This window comes from Laccaria bicolor, genomic scaffold (assembly GCF_000143565.1).
Source record: "Laccaria bicolor S238N-H82 LACBIscaffold_2 genomic scaffold, whole genome shotgun sequence".
NCBI classification, from domain to species: Eukaryota; Fungi; Basidiomycota; class Agaricomycetes; order Agaricales; family Hydnangiaceae; genus Laccaria; species Laccaria bicolor.
The window spans coordinates 259,044-274,004 of NW_001889873.1; the positions used below are offsets into that span (position 1 = coordinate 259,044).

Genomic DNA, 14,961 nt, shown 5'->3' on the forward strand with positions numbered 1-14,961 from the left:
CAGAAAATAGTTAGCGTTTTTGGTGCGTATCGCTGTGGCTTCTCGATGTTTTCTGAACCGCAAGCTTGATCGATCGTTCTAGCTACCAGCATTTCATGGAGGCGAGTCGGATCCATCAGATACAACAGCAACCCGCTCCGCAAGAGTCAAGTGCAATTCATCGTCTGCCTCCAGATGTGCTGCGTGTTATCTTCCACCTATGCAATCCCCGTGTCGCGGTTTACCGTGACCCACGTCTCTTGAATCCATATGCGATACGGTGGCCGTGGTGCCTTGGAGAGACCTGTCGTTATTGGAGAGATGTTGTTCTCGAGACGGCAACACTTTGGTCTTACATCAACCTCTACATGTCGAAAACGCATCTAGACAAGAATCTCATTCCCCGTGCAACGATCTGCCTACAAAGGTCTCGTGGATCTCGGCTTACTATCCGCTTTCACAACTCCCGGTCAAATCCAGATAAGTGCCTGCCTCTTGATATGCTCACAGCTCACTCGGATCGTTGGTACGATGTGCAACTCCACATGCCGATGTCACTGCTTCCCAAGTTGGACAGGATTGAAAATAGGGTGCCGCTACTGCGTCGGCTCCATTTCAGCACCAATTCATTATTGTCGCCATTTTCTCCGGAGCGCACACGCGCATTCTCAAATACTCCTAACCTACGGGATGTCAAATTGGAATTAATCAGCCCAATATCTTTCAAGATTAATTGGTCCCAGATCACTCGCTATGCTGGGGTCTGCGTCCCAACAAATTCAAATATCTTTTACCAGGCGACCAATCTTGTCATTTGCGATACATTCGCATACCAATTTCCAAACCAACCATTCCTGCCAGTCACTTTACTCTACCTACGTTCTCTTACGATGTCTCTCCGGTCAACTACGGCACCAGGGAATGCCAATTCTTTGAGCTACCTCACCCTCCCTGCCTTGGAGACCCTAGATTTTTTAATCATGTCACAAGTGGAAAATATGCTTGGTTCCATCGTCGAGTTGATTCATCGGTCATCCTGCACTTTGAAAGTATTTCGGCTACAAGGATTTTACCGTGTTTTTCCCATCCGTCTTCCAGAGGAGGATGTCACAGCCCTTTTCAAGGCGTTGCCATCTGTTGTGGATCTTACCATCGATGGTATCAATGCCTTGCTCACGGACGCTGTCATTGGCAAGCTGACATGTCGGTCTCCCCCTGATGCTGAACCTCTACTTCCATCCATCCAGTCATTATCTATAAAGGTCTGGGAGAAGGAGCCTCTTGGCTCCACGGCATTCATGAACATGCTCCTGTCAAGAACGCGAGAGAGAAAGCTGACCCATGAGCAACCATCGGTCGCTTCCTTCCGACGGCTCCGAATTTATCATCGAGGTGATTCTCCCGGCTCAAAATATCCGAGCAAGGTGCATGTCCTCCTAGGCTCCGACACGACATCATGTCTGGATCATTTGGTGCAGCATGGTATTGAGGTTATTTATTCTATGTAAGCTCGAACATGTGCACGAGGTTTAGGCAGGAAGGAAGAAATGCATTCACCCAACTTCGCTCGGACGATTTGATTTTCTCCCTGCCTCGTGCCGCAACAAAGCTGGTTTGACATTCCTACTCAGTGATTTCACAACAATATGTCCTTCACGGCCATGGAAACTCACCTGTCGAAGTCATCCTAGCCTCCTTTCTCAGGCCATCCAACGCTGACGCGTTCAGAAGCCTGCGCGTGTTTGATAAATCACAACTTTCTCCACAACTTCGGTGTGTTGAAGGCTTAGTACGCTTCTCATTCGATTGCTACTATTATTGTAGGTCGCTCCTAAACGGACGTCGCTGGCAATTTGCTAGCTTGAACGTGCATGAACGTTTGCGATGAATGCCACATTCCGCTCTACGCCCTGATTTCACGATGTCTCCGTCTCGATCTATATGGGTTTTCGCCGTTCGAGATCTTGGAATTATGCGATCTCGACCATTCCCCAAATGGGGTTGAATGCTTAATCTTGTTTAGGAGTGAACTTGTGCCTATGTACCTCGTCCTCGGGCTCCGGTACCCTGGTCGAGACATGCAAAGTCTTGCCTGCAATGCGCTGCATATATATTTGGAGAGCTCGAAATTGGTTCCGTCTTTCCCGTGGTTGACCTTTTCCTTCCACTTTTTCTTTCCTACCTCGCTTTGCTTTCTATTCATGGATTTAAAGGATCCCCTCCGTCAAGTTCAGGGTAAGTGTGTCTTTCTTCAAGTTGTAAGCAGCCGAAATTTCTTGACTTGCCTTTTTCTCAGTTACGTCTTTGATTTGCTCGACCTTTGCTATTGGATCAACTATCTATCGCTTTTACTTGCGGAGAACAAGGCTTTGGGTTGATGATGTTAGATCTCGAATTGCACAACTACATCTTTATGAAGCTGACTAGCTCGACGTGCCAGGCGTTCTCTCTGTTTTCTATGTTGATCCTAGCCATCCAGGTCGCTGCCGTTTTGCTTTTCCCAAGTAAGACGGACCAACGCCAGCAAAACAATATGGCTTAACCGCTTACCTATCCCTTTCGTAGCCCGCAGCAATGGAGTTGCTCGCTACTACGTTATAACGACAACGTTTTATGTCATCGTATGGTGCGACCTTCGGGACTTCTCTTCAACCAGCTGATCTTACATCGCATCGTCAAGGTCTTCCCGATTTTCGATTCTTTTTTCCGTAATTCGAATCGACCCCAGCAAGCTAAGGCGGCCGTATCTATATCTCATCGGTGCTTTATTCCTCCTCGTCTGTTTTTTCCTCGTGGCCCAGTTATTCTATGTATGCACGCCACAAACAGCCTGGCGGGAGATGAAGGTTCCGCAATGTAATCTAAGCACGCAAGTGGCAATATGTAAACTCACTTGTAGGTCCAGACTATTTTGCCGTGAATTACTCTCATTGCTTCCGCAGTTGACGCCGTCGCTGACCTCCTCCTGCTCGGGCTTCCTATCAAGCTTTTCTTTGTACTTCAAGACAAATGGTTACGCCATCGCCTGACAGTGATTTTTTCGACCTGTATCATTACTTCCATCGTCGCTATTGTCCACGCCATATATATTCTTAACCGCGGCGGACCAAAAATCGTGATTGTCGGTCTAGTCGAGGTAAGTCGGAGTTCTTCACCCGACTGCTCTTCTGCGTCCATTAGCTGCAGCCGTTAATTTACTTCATAGGCAAGCACCTCCCTCATAGTTTGCAATTTTCCTATCATCGCGGCTACCTTCCTTCGTTTGGGGGACCAAAATTCCGCAGAGAATTCGCGCCACGAAAATCCGCCTGGCTCATCCCAAATTCCCACTCTCGCATTTATGGCTCTTCCTCTAACTCAAGTATCTGCAACGTTCACTGTCACCGACACGTCTGTCCTACAAATACCAGTGCCTTCAAAACGACCAAGCAGGGCTCAGCTTCTGCCAGATGATGCTCGGATCGGTTAATGACCGCATCTATGAATAATAATATGAATGAATGTATCTATCTTTGCTACTCGCAGGTGTATCCCTATCAATGTATGTTGGTCTGAATATATGAATCTTATGCTTCGATGAATGTGCTTGACGGAATTTCGGTGCAGAATTCCACGGAGGACTTGACGCTAGAGCACGATCTTCTGCGAAGGTGGCCAGGATGACGGAGCGGGAAACTTCATAATTTTCAGACTAGCATGAATGATCCGTGGATAGATTCCGAAATTGAAATTATCAACAGGTTGACCCCAATCGACACCAAATCCGCACAGACACAGGTTATCGTAAAAAAATGTGCCGTCCAAAAGAAGTGAGTTGCATTTCAGAACCTACTATCCGACTCTGGGGGTATGTATAGATGTATAGGCTGTGACACTCTGGCTCAAAATTTCCACTCATTTTTGAGGATCATAGTACACTTATAACACTTGAGAAAAATAGAACATCTCTGGTAAATATCTTTCTCCTCTGAACAACCTCCGTGAACGCACAGAATTGCCTTACAATTTTGACGAGCGGATCACTGTGTATCTGGCGTAAGTAACCTGTGCTAGTCCCTGGGTCCACATCGTAAAATTCAGTCTTCATTATAGGGATGTAGAATAATACAACATGCCAAACTTTCCCAATGCATACCACCATGATCCAGGTGCAAATTCAGGTGATATATTACTGGGTGTTGTTTGGGTGAGGTCCTAATTCTGCTGACTCAGCAAGACACGTCGACGAGCTTACACCAAGCTCACGCGAATATTTCTTTCCTTCAACATCAACTTACAGGACATCTCTAAAGAGGCCTCTATCGACGCTGTTGGCCATGTCGACGGCCTACCCCCTCCCTACAGGCCTTTCGCCGGCGACGGTCAAAAACACTGCTTCGCTGCTTCGGATCGTCGCACTCGCGCTTATTTCTGGCGCCGCTATCGCCTCTCGTTTGTTTGCTGTCGTCAATTTTGAAAGTATCATCCATGAATTGTGAGCATGATATGCTTCTCTGGGATGGGCTTTGTGCTGACAGTTTTGTTTAGCGATCCATGGTTTAATTAGTGAGTTTTTGACACTTCCATTGCCCAGGATTGGATGTGACACTGCAGTTTGACGCAGTCGAGCGACAAAGGTGTTGGCTTCGAAGGGTTTCTATGTGCGTGCTGTCAAATTCGTCCAAATGTTGTGCTAATCAATTCGACAGGAATTCTGGAATTGGTTCGATCCCACTGCGTGGTACCCCCTCGGAAGGGTCGTTGGTGGAACCGTTTACCCAGGCTTAATGGCGACCAGTGGTGTCATCTACAACGCACTGCACGCTCTCAACCTGCCTGTGGATATTAGAAATGTGTGTGTGCTGCTAGCACCTGGGTTTAGTGCGTTGACAGCATGGGCTACGTATATGTGAGTCTCAGTGGCAAGAATTATGCGAGTTTCAGCCTGACACCCTTCATAGGCTTACAAAGGAAATGAAGGATGAAAGTGCAGGTCTTCTTGCGGCAGCCTTCATTGGAATTGTACCAGGCTATATCTCGCGTTCAGTGGCAGGTTCCTACGATAACGAAGCTATTGCCATCTTCCTCCTCATGTTCACCTTCTTCTGCTGGATTAAAGCTCTGAAGCAAGGGAGCGCATTGTTCGGTACCATCGCTGCAGTGTTCTACTTCTACATGGTCGCGGCTTGGGGCGGATACGTGTTCATTACGAACATGATACCCCTGCACGCTCTCGTCCTCATACTCATGGGCCGATTCTCTCACCGCCTCTACGTAGGGTACTCTTCCTGGTACGTTGTTGGGACTCTTGCGAGTATGCAAGTCCCCTTCGTTGGTTTCCAGCCTGTCAGCACTAGTGAGCATATGGGCGCACTCGGTGTCTTCGGTCTCCTCCAGATCGTAGCTTTCACTCAGCTCGTTCGGTCGCACTTGTCATCTACACAATTCCGAAGCCTTCTTAATGTTGGCCTCTTTGTTGTTGGTATCCTCGGAACCGCAGCCTTTGTTGGCCTGACAGTCAAGGGCACAATTGCGCCATGGACCGGTCGTTTCTACTCGCTCTGGGATACCGGTTACGCCAAAAAGTAATCTTCTTTCAATTGCTTTCCCTGTCTACTGCTGACTGTTTCATCTAGGTACATCCCCATCATTGCCTCAGTCTCCGAACATCAACCGACGGCCTGGCCTTCTTTCTTCATGGATCTCCAGTTCCTCATCTTCCTCTTCCCCGCAGGTGTCGTCATGTGCTTCCGCGAGCTTCGTGACGAGCACCTCTTTGTGATCATCTACGCCGTCATGGCCAGCTACTTTGCTGGGGTTATGGTCCGTCTTATGCTAACTCTTACCCCCGTTGTTTGCGTGGCTTCCGCAGTCGCTCTATCAACCTTATTGGATACTTACATTGATCCCACTGAACCCGATGTCGTTGAAGAGCAAGTCCCTGCATCCACTGATACTACGGCATCTCCTGCTCAGGCTGTGGCAACTCCAGCCACCACTTCCAAGAAGGCTAAGAAAGCTGCGGCTGCTGGTCCCCCACCAGTTTCAAGCCCTCTCACCAATCTCATTGCAGCTACTTCTCCGGCGAAGAAGGGTAGTGCACCCCCACCTAAAGGCATCTTCGGGATCGACGCTCGTCTTGTTGTAATCCTCAACACCCTTAGCATGCTCTTCTTCTTCGTATTCCATTGTACCTGGGTCACATCCAACGCGTATTCCTCACCCTCTGTCGTCTTGGCGTCGCAGAACCAAGACGGAAGTCAGCATATTATCGATGATTTTCGTGAGGCGTATTATTGGCTCAGGCAAAACACACCTGAGACGGCTGTCGTTATGAGTTGGTGGGACTATGGATATCAGATCGCCGGTATGGCTGACCGGCCGACTCTGGTTGACAATAACACTTGGAATAACAGTAAGCCACTCCCCTCTTCCATTTGCATTTGCTGACGTCACTCTCGCCAGCTCACATCGCAACAGTTGGCAAGGCCATGTCAAGTTCTGAGGAGGTTGCCTACCCCATCCTTCGCAAACACGATGTCGACTACGTTCTCGTCATCTTTGGTGGGCTTCTAGGCTACTCCGGTGACGACATCAACAAGTTTTTGTGGATGGTTCGGATCGCTCAAGGTGTTTGGCCCGATGAGATACAGGAACCCAATTATTTTACCCCTCAGGGAGAATACAGAGTCGATGACCGCGCATCGCAGACGATGAAGGACAGTTTGATGTACAAAATGTCTTATTATCGGTGGGTGTTTTGATCTTGCCCCGTGTTTTAGACGGCGATTGATGAGGGTTGCTTGATAGATTCGCGGAACTCTTTGGTGGCCAGCAAGCCACAGACAGGGTTCGCCAGCAAGTTCTGCCAAAAGCCGGACCTACATTGGATTATCTCGGTTCGTGATGTCGTCGTGCTCGATCTTGTGGGCGTTTGGACTAACGTTACCGTTGCTAGATGAGGCATTCACCTCTGAAAACTGGATCGTACGTCTTGAAACCTACTTTTTTTTTTTTTGCACCTCGTCTGACTTTCCGCCTGTAGGTACGTATCTATCAGGTCAGGAAAGAGGACCCTCTGGGACGAGACTTAAAATCTGCAAATGCTTTCGAAAAGGGGAAGAAGCGGAAACGCAGTAAGCCACAACAAAGGCGGAGGGTGGCAGTCGCTTAAAAAGTAGTGTAGATTTGGACGAGGCTGCTGACCCCTGCATATGACGGGAGTATAAAAAGTTGTATTTCTTAAACATCCCACGTCGAGGTGGAATAAGCATTGGAGAAGAGGATAGGTCTTGCAGATGTTCCTCTGTTACTTGCTTACCTAAGCCAACCTTCGCTTTCAACTTGTTCACACTGTCATCGATTACTCAGTAGGTATGCACTACGCCCATGTCAAGTTCTCGCGTCTAAAAACTCAATTAAAAAGATGCAATTGGGTCTACGCGATGCTGGCTCAAGTGAAGGCCATATTCATTGCCTTCCTTTTGAAATTTTATGCACCATTTTCAAGCTTTGCGGGTCAATTCCATTCGACCGCTTTGCAGCTCCTTATCCGTTCGAAGATCAGTTTGATATTCCAGATTTCATAGAGGACCACCTTTGGCCATGGGCGTTAGGACAAACATGCCGACGTTGGAGAGAAATAGTTCTCCACCTTCCTTCACTTTGGTCAACCATCCATGTCAACCTCGGCGGACTCGATGGCGTTGCTGCGATACAAGAACAGACATCCAATTTTCGCCGGGTGCAGATATGTTTGCAGCGATCCACCCAGTCACCCCTCTACATACGCTTCAAGCGTGGTGTTGAGCCCATCGACAGTTGCACAGTCTTGGATCTCCTCACGTTGCATTCTCGGCGGTGGTATGACGTCGAGTTATACATACCCTCTTCCTTGTCTTTCAGCTTAGTCTTCAAACTCAGAAATCGCATTCCTATTCTTCGCAACCTCACATACGGCAATCGCTCACCAAAGCGGTCGGTGACGAATGTCATGGACACGTTCATGACTGCTCCTTCTCTCTGTCAGATTAAAATGATCAATATTGGGCCTAAGAAAATGCCAGTGGATTGGCTCAAGATCAATGACTATACGGGCCCCGTGAATGACAACGATTTCAACATATTTTTGGCAGCCCCGAACCTCGTCCGCTGCACCTTACCTTGGCTGACTTCTCGGTCGTCAACTATTCCCCCTCCATTAACCCAGTTGCGCGCACTCAGTTTTTACATCGACGGAAGATTGATGAAACCGTTGGACCAACTCACGTTACCGGTTCTGGAAGACTTGCGCATTTGCATCTACTACCTGCTACCGAAGGGAGGTTTCGACGGCATCAGCTCCCTTCTCCAGCGTTCTTCGTGCACTCTGAAAGCCCTCCATCTGGACTTTAATCCCCTTCGCAGTCCAGGTTCCCAAAGTGTGATGCGGTTGTTCGAAACCGTTCCGAAGCTTGAGAAGCTCACCATAGTTGCCTGTGAAACTATCTTTACCAACGAGATAGTCCGAAGGCTAGCTTTCCAGGACGATGGCCCCCAGCTTGACGTGTTACTCCCCCTATTAGACATACTGGGTTTCATCATTTATGATAAAGAGCCCTCGGACACGGCCCTGCCCATCTCCATGCTACAATCCAGAAGGCCAAATCTACCTATACCTAATGTGAACAGCACGGATCTTTGCCTCAGGCGTCTACGTGAAGTCAGGTTTCATGGACACACTACACATCTATCTGCCACAACAACTGCGGAACTGAATATCTTAGCAAGTAGCGACCTGGGTGTCGTAATCGAGCCACACTATCCCGGAATACCCCCCAACTAGATTCTCATTGTACCCACCGAATGCCCGCATGCTTTCCTAAAAACAGACAATCTGGTTCCATCCAGTCCTGCTGACGTGTGTAAAAAGGAGAGTTAGAAAAGCAAAGCAATAGATTCGTCATTGTCGGATCAACTACCTTTACGCGCTGCTTATACCCACAAGATATTTCTACCCACGGCGGGCGCTCTCTGAACCGTTAATCCCCGCGATCTCGATCATTTGACGCTCAATGAACACTGAATTGTTCCTGGCACCTGCGAGGCCAAAGACATTGCGAAGACATATACAAAATGGGACAATCACGATAAGACACAGTTGTTCAACGTGGAAAAGACATGAGGCCTCAACTGTCTACTGACGAAGCTCACTTCTCTCGTCTTTTTTGCTAGTTGGGTCCGACACTCAATCTTATCACTGTCGCGAAACCGGCAATACTGGAGTGGGTCAATGTTTGCTGGGAGCTGAAGCCTGAGGCTGCGGCTCTCCCCCAATGAATTTCTTATTAGAATGGTCTCTCCGCTGAAATTGAGTACAAACGTTTCTCAAACAGTTCCGAAGATTGGCGTAAATTTGTCCCAACAAACGGCAATGCGGGCGTGTGCGCTGCTGAAAAGTTGAAGACCGTTGGGGTCGAAAGGAGAAAGGTCAACTGGGTAGGTGAGAGGTCATAAAGCCGGTGCGAGAATCCAAGGCCCGAGGGTCCAGACTCCAGGCTATCCGGACTTGACCAAGACATCAATATCAACCGCTCCGATGAAATGAAAAAACCTCTGTTTGCAGTTAAGCAAAATATGCATTGACAATCTACCCATAAGTACCCTAGATACGTCGACGGACTACAAGGACGCCACAAACCATTATCGGCACTCGCCAGTCTGTGTGTGCATGGCTCCACGTCAAAAAGCACAATGTCCGATAAGGACTGCGAGTCCCTTGGCAGGCTTGGATGGCTGGCACAAGGAATTTGGTACGAGGTAGCTCTGGTATATGGCACTCAGAGCCTCATTCGCGATTCGAGTTTACTTTCTGGGAGCCGCTGTAGCGGTGTGTTTACAAAGACTGGGTTGAGCTCTAGCTGATACTTGGGCTATTTTTAGAAATGATAACGATCACGTGATCAAGTCTGTTCAGAACATCCAGTGCCACGGTATCAGCCAATGAAAACTTCTCTCAGTCACCGTTGGCGCCTTACCAGCAACTTGGTGATGTCTTCTCCTTTTGATTTAGTCTCTCAAGCCCACGCATGGGACCTTTTACGTACACCTCCTGTCCTTGTCAAGAACCATCAAAGAGTACTACAGCAGAGCCATGTCGAAGAAGAACGACGAGACAGGAACTCAAGTAACGGCGATTGAACAGGATCGTTCGGATTCGTTTTCGTTGATTCGCGCCGACAATGCAAAACTTGCTGAACTTGGGTACAAGGCCGAATTCAGACGCGAATTTTCGGTAAGAGTATCATTTTTCTGCCAGTGAAGAACTACGAGACTGAGGCATTCTGCAGCTATTGGAGACCGTCGCTTTTGCTTTCTCGATTATGGGGGTGATAGCCTCCGTTACATCGACCTTGTCATTCGGCCTCATCAATGGTTCGATCGATTGCTTTTAGTATGTTGCATAATGCTGAAGAATTCTAGGGGGACACGTTGGAATGGTTTTTGGCTGGCTAATACCGTCCCTGTTCGTGATGTTTGTTGCCCTTAGTATGGCAGAGATGGCTTCGTCGATGCCGTAAGCTCGTTCGCCTTGAAACCCTCATGCAAAATCATACATTTTTGCCAGTACAAGTGCCGGCCTGTATTACTTCTCGGCTAAGCTGGCGCCTCCAAAGTATGCACCTCTTGCAAGTTGGATAACAGGTGAGTGTTCATTCCCGCATGTCCGAACGTGCGCTCATCGCTGAAACATTCCCGCGTAGGATGGGCCAATGTAACCGGACAGATAACCCTAGTTTGCTCCATCGACTTTACATGCGCTCAGATGATCACCACGGCCATCGCAGTCCAGACCAACGGGGCCGTGATTATGTCTTCTGGCGCAACATTTGGAATTCTCCTGGCCATTTTGTTTGCTCATGGTGTCGTCTGCTCGGCATCAACTAGTTTCTTGGCTAGGTTGAATCTATTATATGTTCTCATCAATGGAAAGTACTCATCGTTCGTTTGTCAATTCGACATTGATTCTTTCAAATAGTGGGGACAACCATTGCTGCAATCATTACCCTACTCGTCGTTTCTGGCGATAAAAAGGTGTCGACGGCTGATGCATTCACACTGTTCGAAAATAACTCGGGGTGGAAGAGTGGTCAGTTCCTTCGCCTTTTCACTTCCGTTTTGTAACCGCTTAGATTTAGATGGTTGGGCATTCATGTTGGCTTTCACTGCACCAATGTGGACATTGACAGGGTGTGCGTTCGCTTTTGATTCCAATTGAACACTTCCTTACCCATGCATAAATAGACGACTCTGCTGCTCACATTTCCGAAGAAATAGCAGGTGCCGCTAAAGCAGCGCCCATTGCAATTTTGGTTGGCGTCGGTGCAACCGCAGGATTTGGATGGCTACTTCTCATTGCGACCTCATTTGTGATTACGTCCGTAAGTGACCTCCTCGCGACGGAGCTTCCCCTTCCAATGGGTCAAGTATTTCTCAACGTCCTTGGGAAACGTGGCATGCTTGCACTCTGGTCCTTGATTATTGTTGTCCAAGTGCGTACCGCATTCCAATGCAGATCTTACGCTGAATCAGATGAAAGTTCGTGACTGGAGCGGCGCAACTTGTTGATGCTTCGCGTGTAGTATTTGCCTTCGCTCGGGATAACGCCCTTCCAGGCTCTCGTTATCTGAAAAGGGTAAACCACTCTACACAGACACCCGTCAATGCTGTTTGGTTTGTCGCTGTCATTTCGGCCATCTGCGGCGTACTGGGATTTTCGGCGACTGCTTTCAATTCTCTTGCGAGGTTGGCATCCAAAGATTCAGTTTTTTGGCCTGCTCTCACGTCTCACATCCCCTCCTAGCGCATCAGTGATTGGGCTTTACACATCATACGCGGCTCCTATCTTCCTCAGAATTACTTCAGGCAGGGACAAGCTCAAGCCTGGGCCGTTCACGCTTGGGCGTTGGGCAGTCCCTGTCGGGGCAATCGCAGTCGCATGGGTCGCATTTATTGTTGTCGTGTTATTCTTTCCCCCAGGACAGACCATAGATGCTAAAGAGATGAGTATGTGTATTAACGCCATCTCCACATTTTTCAAGCTGACTGGGGGCTAAGATTATGCCGTTGTGATTATCATGGGTGTTTTCATATTTGCTTCCGCATCTTGGGTGCTCTCAGCCCACAAATGGTTCCACGGACCCGTTCGAAACATAGATGACGATGGCGAAGAGAAGACTTCCATATAAGTAGGGCCGTTTTACGCATGGGTAGTTTTCGGATGGTTTGGCCTATGCATGCTATTGTCATCTGTCGGGTTCCTCGGGTCATCGTTGTATGAGTATATACTTTTTTTGAAATCTAGATCAAAAAGTTGGTTGGCAGATTTGGTTAGCAGTTTTCCCCTGACCAGGTGTGGCCGTTTGACATGGAAGATCGGAGAATAAGTTACGGCACTGGCAGGTTACGGCACACCAACGTACTCGATCGACCCTAGCTCGACAATCTCCCTTCCTGTCGGATGGCAACTTGATCTTTGAATCTTAACAACAAAACATTGCTGTAGATCCACGCGATATATATGTAAAAGTGGTAGCTCCGCGTTGAGAAGCACTTAGCGCCGTATACATGATACACAACGAGTATGATGGACAACCTAAGTTTCCTTTCATCCGGGACGAAAGCTTTTTGACGCAAATTTGAAAAGGGGCAAGTATCTCTGAAGTTTTTTCGCTCGAAATGACACAAGGAGCCCCTATGATTCACTGCCAATAATGGTGCGCAGAGAAACTTGATTTGAAACTTCTTTAAAATCGTTATAGTTACACATAAAATGGACATCAAATCTGTCAATACGAAGGACACCAAGCAAGATGCATCTATTGGCGGCTTGCTACGAAGAGGGAAAAAAAGGAAAGGATCACACAAATGGACGAGACCACCAAAGGTTTCGCGAACTGAAGCATAGTTGTTCACCCAACGACAGCCTTACCTAACGGGGTTTTCGCCATGACGCTGAGTACCTCAAAAAGCACCTGTGCAAAAATACATCAACAACCCATTTTAAGGAGATTAAAATAATAGATCTTACATCCGCTGCAGCCTGTTAGTATAATAAATCATCAAGGCGCGTAGATCTGGTTAAATACGGAAAGACTCACCATAGTAGTGAGCTCGGCGTTCGTATCGTATGCGGGGGCGACTTCGACGATATCAGCCGACACAATACGGAGTCCGTCAAGACCTCGAAGGATGGTCCTGAGCTCGCGGGTTGACCAGCCTCCTGTTTCCGGCGTCCCGGTAGCCGGTGCAAAAGCAGGGTCTATGGAGTCAATCTGATGGAAAACATGCCTCCAATTAGTAAGAAAACGAGGATTGAAAACGAGGCAGAGATTCTGACATCAATGGATAGATAGACAGGGTTATCGCCGACTGTGTCTCGTATCTTCTTGACGATACCATCCGTACCTAATTGAATGCCGATAAGACAAAGGTGAAAGTCGCCTCATAATATTTTGACCAACCAATTGTGTCAATTTCGCGAGCTTCAATCCGTTGAAAACCAGAAGCGTCGTCGTTTACATAGTCCTCGAGGCTGGAGAGCGTTGTTCTGATCGCTCCGTGCTGTAATGAACGAACTAGGATCAAAGCTCTCGGAACGGCATAGATGTAAAAAGAAAAAGGAGGGGTAAAAAAAAATTGAAGGGACTTGCAATGGATGTTCCGTTCTTAATTAACCCCTCTTGGCTAGCCCAATAAAAGTAGGTACCGTGATTAATGGCGGCCTGGGCTGATGGTGCTCCTCCAAAAATGGAGGGCTTCCAGGTATCTGTGGTCAACACGTTAAGGAAAATGGGAACAATTGAATGAGAACAAACAATACCGAGGTGTGAGTCGAAGTGAATGACCGAAATCGGGCCATAGACTGAGTGAATAGAGCGAAGTATAGGGAGGACGATGGTGTGGTCGCCACCAAGAGTAATAATTCGAGGATGGTGCCCTCCATCAAGAGAGATGGGGACGAGTTTCTCCCCAGTGAGCGAGTCGTTACCCAAAGGAGAGAAAGTTTCGCGTTGAAGCAATGCCTTGTGACCCTCCTCGATTTGCTGGATAGCAAATTGGTTGTCGTACGGCCTTGAATCATCTTATGTCACTCCAGGAACGCCAAGATATCCGTCCACTTACGTGACAGGAATATCGCCGCAATCTACTACCCTGAGACCGGAATTGAAGGGGTTGACTTGCAGAGGAACGTTGTATCCGCCATACAACGTCAAACGACGTGAACCTGCGCGTATTCCGGCTAGGTCTATGGATCAATATGAGGAAACTGAGCTAAAAACAAAGGGCTGACCTGGGCCGAACCGAGCTCCGGGCCTGTAACTGGTCCCGGTGTCCTACAGATCATGTTCAGTGAACAACAGGTCCCATCACACAAAAAAATTCTTACAAATGGTGCTCCGATGAAAGCGATGTCAAAAGGAACGTGGCTCTCTCTCGTAAGACACTGAACCCATGGCAGTTTGGCGAATGTCGTGATGCCAGAAAAAATCGCGTCCGCCGTTACTGCCACGCAAGAAAATTAAAGACAGCCATGCATAGATTATTATCGACTCACCTTCGCCGGTTAAGCTACGATAAACTGGTTGGAAAGGGAATCTAACGTATTCCAAAGGAGCCTGATTATTGTGGTCATCGTGGCCATGAGCAACGACTGAGGAGAAAATCGCAACAGCAACTAGGAAGAGGGATACCATGTCCACTGGTAAAATGATGCTTTCCTCGACCTACCTCCTGGTTATAAATGAATGACCACGGGAAAATTGTGCTGAAAAAGATAACCCTAAAATGTGAACCTCATGACTATCCGTGACGGGAAGTCATGATAAGGGCTGGAGGGAACCAAGTGTGTGGGTATGACGCTAGGCGTGTTTCGCCTTGAGGCGATGGGTACCGCGACATATGTGTCAGGGAGGCCACCCACACCTTGCCAAACTATCGAGATTCAGAGGCGCAAACACGTCA

General features: G+C 48.0%; 5 protein-coding genes across 5 annotated transcripts; 3 read left to right on the plus strand and 2 right to left on the minus strand.

Annotated features, from left to right (window-relative positions):
* The first annotated feature begins 10 nt into the window (after positions 1-10).
* LACBIDRAFT_291959 (uncharacterized protein) lies at positions 11-4,014 on the plus strand. The gene is made up of 12 exons (XM_001874401.1): positions 11-22; positions 90-1,483; positions 1,684-1,752; positions 2,003-2,214; positions 2,276-2,361; positions 2,420-2,605; positions 2,660-2,874; positions 2,922-3,115; positions 3,185-3,443; positions 3,505-3,520; positions 3,805-3,826; positions 3,920-4,014. The coding sequence occupies exons 2-6, from the start codon at positions 96-98 to the stop codon at positions 2,519-2,521; spliced, it is 1,857 nt and encodes a 618-aa protein (XP_001874436.1). The 5' UTR covers positions 11-22; positions 90-95; the 3' UTR covers positions 2,522-2,605; positions 2,660-2,874; positions 2,922-3,115; positions 3,185-3,443; positions 3,505-3,520; positions 3,805-3,826; positions 3,920-4,014.
* A 281-nt stretch (positions 4,015-4,295) lies between these two features.
* On the plus strand, positions 4,296-7,132 carry STT3 (oligosaccharyl transferase STT3 subunit; the record flags this gene model as incomplete). Its single annotated transcript, XM_001874402.1, has 10 exons — positions 4,296-4,453; positions 4,507-4,524; positions 4,583-4,619; positions 4,668-4,867; positions 4,920-5,543; positions 5,595-6,373; positions 6,424-6,709; positions 6,769-6,857; positions 6,917-6,945; positions 7,004-7,132. 10 exons carry the CDS (start codon positions 4,296-4,298, stop codon positions 7,130-7,132), a joined length of 2,349 nt encoding a protein of 782 aa, XP_001874437.1.
* Positions 7,133-9,284: 2,152 nt separating this feature from the next.
* LACBIDRAFT_305019 (uncharacterized protein) lies at positions 9,285-9,518 on the minus strand (the record flags this gene model as incomplete). The annotated part of the gene is made up of 1 exon (XM_001874976.1): positions 9,285-9,518. The coding sequence occupies one exon, from the start codon at positions 9,516-9,518 to the stop codon at positions 9,285-9,287; it is 234 nt and encodes a 77-aa protein (XP_001875011.1).
* A 572-nt stretch (positions 9,519-10,090) lies between these two features.
* On the plus strand, positions 10,091-12,185 carry LACBIDRAFT_244309 (APC amino acid permease; the record flags this gene model as incomplete). The annotated part of the gene is made up of 11 exons (XM_001874403.1): positions 10,091-10,231; positions 10,287-10,371; positions 10,420-10,513; positions 10,565-10,641; positions 10,701-10,946; positions 10,976-11,083; positions 11,136-11,189; positions 11,242-11,489; positions 11,537-11,742; positions 11,801-12,003; positions 12,055-12,185. 11 exons carry the CDS (start codon positions 10,091-10,093, stop codon positions 12,183-12,185), a joined length of 1,593 nt encoding a protein of 530 aa, XP_001874438.1.
* A 723-nt stretch (positions 12,186-12,908) lies between these two features.
* LACBIDRAFT_305021 (agmatinase) lies at positions 12,909-14,693 on the minus strand (the record flags this gene model as incomplete). The annotated part of the gene is made up of 11 exons (XM_001874977.1): positions 12,909-12,971; positions 13,028-13,039; positions 13,098-13,271; positions 13,337-13,404; positions 13,461-13,560; positions 13,650-13,765; positions 13,820-14,070; positions 14,122-14,239; positions 14,291-14,333; positions 14,387-14,502; positions 14,555-14,693. 11 exons carry the CDS (start codon positions 14,691-14,693, stop codon positions 12,909-12,911), a joined length of 1,200 nt encoding a protein of 399 aa, XP_001875012.1.
* Between the last annotated feature and the right edge of the window lie 268 nt (positions 14,694-14,961).

Bases quoted from the DNA above. Each gene is read 5' to 3' on its own strand.
- LACBIDRAFT_291959 (XM_001874401.1), top strand. From the start codon at position 96: ATGGAGGCGAGTCGGATCCATCAGATACAACAGCAACCCGCTCCGCAA. The intron at 1,484-1,683 runs GTAAGCTCGAAC...CTCCTTTCTCAG, and splicing joins ATTGAGGTTATTTATTCTAT to GCCATCCAACGCTGACGCGT. The intron at 2,215-2,275 runs GTAAGTGTGTCT...CCTTTTTCTCAG, and splicing joins TCCCCTCCGTCAAGTTCAGG to TTACGTCTTTGATTTGCTCG.